The 4,613-nt window shown below is 61.1% G+C and overlaps 1 protein-coding gene across 1 annotated transcript; it reads right to left on the bottom strand.

The window, feature by feature from the left end:
• Positions 1-552: 552 nt before the first annotated feature.
• LOC131591877 (achaete-scute homolog 1-like) lies at positions 553-1,663 on the bottom strand. Its single transcript, XM_058862986.1, has 2 exons — positions 874-1,663; positions 553-651 (listed from the first exon to the last, which is right to left on the bottom strand). Exon 1 carries the CDS (start codon positions 1,544-1,546, stop codon positions 896-898), a length of 651 nt encoding a protein of 216 aa, XP_058718969.1. The 5' UTR covers positions 1,547-1,663; the 3' UTR covers positions 553-651; positions 874-895.
• Positions 1,664-4,613: the final 2,950 nt, after the last annotated feature.

The following is a 4,613-nucleotide window of genomic DNA, read 5'->3' as shown; positions in this document are numbered from 1 at the left end:
TAGGATAGATACAAATAGATTTTCTCATCATAAAAAAATTCACAAAAAAAAAGATTGGAAGCATTCTATGATGGAAACGAGAGGAAAAGCTTGGATCGAGGGGAGGGAGAGGCACGGGGAGATGGGGGGCTGACGGGGATCCAGGGACTTCTTTGAGTACAGCATAGCTTAACTTCAGCATCACCACAGACATCGGTAAACTAACTTTGTCCACAGGTGATGAACGCCAGTGTCTGAAGGGCCGCGGCGGCGGCGAGGTGCGAAGATGGGCCGCCTCTCTGCTGAGGAGGAGGAAGAGGAAGAGCTCCTCCGCCGGCCGAGGAGCGCAGCGCCCTTTCCCGCTTCCCGGGGCTCCCTCGCCGGACACACCCGCTCCTCCGGGGCGCAGTCCGTGGCAGTGCGACGGAGTGCAAAGGCCGGCCGGTCTCCGGGGCCGGGGCCGACCGCCCCGACCGCCCCCGCTGCGCGCAGCGCTGTGCCCGCCCGCCGAGAGACGTGCCCGCACCGCCCTCCGACGGCAGGGGAGCTGGAGCGCAACAGGTTCTTTTCCTGCGTGGATTTTTGTCTCTCTGTGTGTGACCTGTTTTTGTGGGGGTGGTTTTTTTTTTTTTGGTTTTTGTTTGTTTGTTTCTTTTCCCTTTTGCAACTGTCCTGTAACAATAAAAGAGAGAAGAGATGAGAGCTGCGCCGGGAGCAGTGCAGCGTCGGGCCGCAGAGCCGCTCGTAAGTACCGCGGGACAAGCGGCGCCCGCCCGAGGGGCAGCCCCGGCTGCGGCCCCTGCCCCTGCCCCGGCGGCTGCGGCCCCGCCGCCCCGAGTCCGTCCCCCCGCTATCCGCCCCGGCCTCCCCCGGGCCTCCGCGGCGCCTACCCACCTGCCGGGAGGGCGGCCGGCCTTCAGAACCAGCTTGTGAAGTCGAGAAGCTCCTGCTCCTCGGGGCTGAGCGGGTCGTAGGAGCCCTCGTCGGAGGAGTAGGAGGAGACGGGGGAGCCCGCCATGGAGTTCATGTCGTGGGAGTAGCTGGGCGAGATGGTGGGCGAGAGGACGCCTGCCTGGAAGGCGGCGCTGACGGCGTCATGCTCGTCGAGCAGCTGCTGCAGGGCGCGGATGTACTCGACGGCGGAGCGGAGCGTCTCCACCTTGCTCATCTTCTTGTTGGCAGCGCCGTTGGGGACGTGCTCCCGCAGCGTGGCGAAGCCCAGGTTCACCAGCTTCACCCGGTTGCGCTCCCGCTCGTTGCGCCGCGCCACGGCGGCCGGCTGCTGCTGCGGCAGGCTGTACCCGAAGCCGCTGAAGTTGAGCCTCCTCTTGCAGCGCATCAGCTCCGGCGAGGCCGAGCGCTGCCGCTTGGCCGCCCGCGGCGCCGAGGGCTTGCCGCCCGGGGAGGGCTGTCCGCCCGCCGGGCTGAGCTGCGGCGGTGGCGCTCCCGGGGGCGGCCCCGGAGGGGCGGCGGCGGCGGCCACCGCCGCGGCGAAGAAGCACGCCGGCTGCAGGAAGGGCGGCTGCCCGGCGGCGCTGGACATCCTGGCGGGGCTGCCGCTGGCCATAGGCGAGGGGGAGTCCTGCGAGGCGGGGGCGCCCGAGTGACGGTCGGTCCCCGTCCCCCCACCACCACCACAAAAAAAACCCAAAAAACAAACAAGCAAACAAACAAACAAAAAAAAAAACCCAAAAAAGAAAACAGAAAGAAAAAATCGAAAAAGAGAAAAAGAAAAAACTTTAAATTTAAAATTTAAAAAAAAAAAAAAAATGAGCTAGGCAACAGACGACAGGGGAAAGGGGAAGCGGAGACTAACGGGAGCGGACGGCAGAGCCGGGCGGGCGGCGGGGACGGCGGGCGGCTCTGCCCGCCCCCCTCCCTCTCGCCCTCCGTGCGGCGGCCGCGGGGAGGCTCGTGGCGCTCGCGTGTGCGCAGGCTGCTTTGCAAAGCCCCTTTTGCAAAAAAGTGGCTGAGGATTGTGTCTCTTATAAGGGGCGGACGGGGCTCGCCCCCCCCTTCTCCTACACACACACACACACGCACACACACACACACACACACACACGCACGCACACAGAGACAAACCTCCCCCCGCCACCCCCCGCGCTCACACACACACACACACCCTGCACCTTGCGCTTTCCACGCTCCCCAGCTTTGCCGGCCGCGATGCGCGGAGCGCCGCCGCCTTTTCAGCGCGGGACACGCACACCCACACAGACAGACAGACAGACAGACAGACAGACAGACACACACGCACACACACACACACACACGAGCCCCCACGCCCCCCGCCGCACACGCGCTGGCGGCCGCGCGGCCCCGCCTCCCCCCGCCGCCCCCGCCCCGCGCGCCGCCCCCGCCGCTCGCGGGTTTGTTGTCGCAAGTGCGTGCGCCCGGCGCGTGCCGCGCTCCCGGCCCTGAGCAAACACCCGCGCCGGGGCGCCGCGCGGGCCGGGGGCGGGGCGGGGGCGGCGCGCGTGGGCGCCGCGGGGGGGGGGGGGGGGGCGGTGCAGGGGCGGGAAAGCGTGATGGAGAAAGGGAAAGGGGGGAGCCCTGCCCGCCGAGGGGTGTCCGAGACGGGGTGCGGAGCCGGCTGAGGGAGAGGCAGCGGGTGACTCCCGGCGGAGCCCCCGCGTGTGCGGGGCATCCCCTGCTGGGGCCACCTCAGCGGCACCTGCCGGGGTTTGGAGGGGAGGGAGAGCCGCGCTGCGGGATGTGTAGGCACGGAGATGTCCCGTGGCGTGGGCAGGCAAAGCGGTGCTCGCCCGCGGGAGGAGCGCCCCTGCCATTGCGAGATGCGGCGCGTTCGGGGAAACTTCGTGTGCGGGACATCGGCTTCTGCTTGTCCCTAGAGAGCACCGGGATGCCTGGTATCGCTCCCTTCGCTCACCGAGCGCTGCCAGGCTGGACTCCGTGAGTGTCCGAGCCCCACCGCCGGAGGCTGTCGTCTCCTCCCGCTTCCAGCGGCCGCCGCGCACGCCCCGGACGGGCTGATGGCTCTATTAGCCAGCGACAACGGCGGGTGAGCCGCGCTGGGTGATAGGAGGGCGGCTGAGAGCAGAGCAGGGTAGAGGCTTCTCGGGAGAAGTCACCTCGAATTACTCCTCTGGAATGTTGAGCGCCACAGGATGAGCCTTCAGGAGAGAAAGGACAAGCCGCTCTTGGGCACGTCCGACGCGCAGGGTCCAGCACGGGGAGGGAGGAGGCTTGCCTCATAAAGTAAGGGTGTTTCGGGCAGAGCTGGCAGGTGTGGGGTCAGCCCGCCGTTCTGCCAGATCCCATTTCCCAGGTCACACAGTCTGCTTGTTGGGCCCGGGGAAGCCACAGAGCCCCCGCTCCTCCTGCAGCACCCTGCAAAGTGAAAGTATGTCACCAGCTTTCCAAGCAAGCAATGGCATTGGCCTGTAACTGGGGAGCCAGGCTATACGTGGCCTATTTTCCAGGGGAAATTATTGCTGCTCCCAGGTGAAGTCTCAGTTGTGGTTCAGGACTAAATGAGGAAAAGCAGCACTGAGGTGCTGGGAGTTTGAGGCTGGTGTGCTTTGGGGTCACACTGACCCTTGGGGCTGCAAGGATGAAGGCAGCCTGGGGAGTCATGGACAGGCTCAGCACTGGGAGAATGCTGATCAGGGCATTCTGTCCCTGTCCTCCTGCCTTTCAGGGATCCATGTATTTCTGAATTCTTTAGCACATTTTCTGCCTTCTACTCTGTCTCATTTCCACTTCTCTCTGCACCTTTCCATCCTGTAAAGTTAGATGTGTGTGCTCTCTAACCCACTAAAAAGAGCAGAGCCATGGTACGACAGCCTTGCCATGGTGATATGTCTCTAGAAAGTCCCTGGCAGGTGGCTTTAATCCCTGGTATGAGTACCAGCTCCTAAAGCTTCCAAAGCATGGAACGAGGTGACCTGCACAGTCCATGTTAAAGTTTCAGTGGAAATGACTGCAAAAGTAATCCCTGTGCTGTTGTTGACCTCGATTACAGCAGCCTGGAGCTGCAGAAATGATTTCTCATCTGCCCCTGGATCTCTGACACTGGCTGTGTGTGTGAGTTTAAGAAGTGCTAATCAGAAACATAGGACAGGAGAGCCTCAATGTGCACCTGCTAGCTAGAATTTTTATGATTTTTTTTAACATGTCAGCTTTAAAGGTGCTTGTGATGAAAAATGTGAAGTAGTTCTGTGTGGTCATATTTATTTTGGGGCCTCTTCACTGATCGCTGACCTGTTTCTGACTTCTAGCCTACTGGGAAAGGAGAAATTACATGGGAAATGTTTTAACTTATTTTATCCACTCCTGGGCACAACAGCCAGACCCTAGCAGGATAAAATATTTGCTTGTATTTCCTGTTTGGGGAACTCTCCTTGTTCAGTACCAGGTCTCCTGGATGGTTTTTTCAACATCCCTTGTCTGATGTCAGAACGGACTGCACTGGAAGCAGTTGTTGCATCACCAGCTCTGCATTGTGACTTTGGGAAGCGCGAACAGAAATATCAAAGTAATTGCAGCCCTGTAAACTATATATACATATATATATTTAAACAGAGTAATTCTTCTTGGGGCAGCCCACTTCCAGAACTGGTATAGAAACACCGTATAGGGACATTCCTGCCCTTTTTCCTGGAAGAGGC

This window comes from Poecile atricapillus, chromosome W (assembly GCF_030490865.1).
Source record: "Poecile atricapillus isolate bPoeAtr1 chromosome W, bPoeAtr1.hap1, whole genome shotgun sequence".
NCBI lineage: Eukaryota > Metazoa > Chordata > Aves > Passeriformes > Paridae > Poecile > Poecile atricapillus.
Note: the sequence above shows the minus strand (reverse complement) of the source record. Positions and strands in the feature narration are given on the sequence as shown.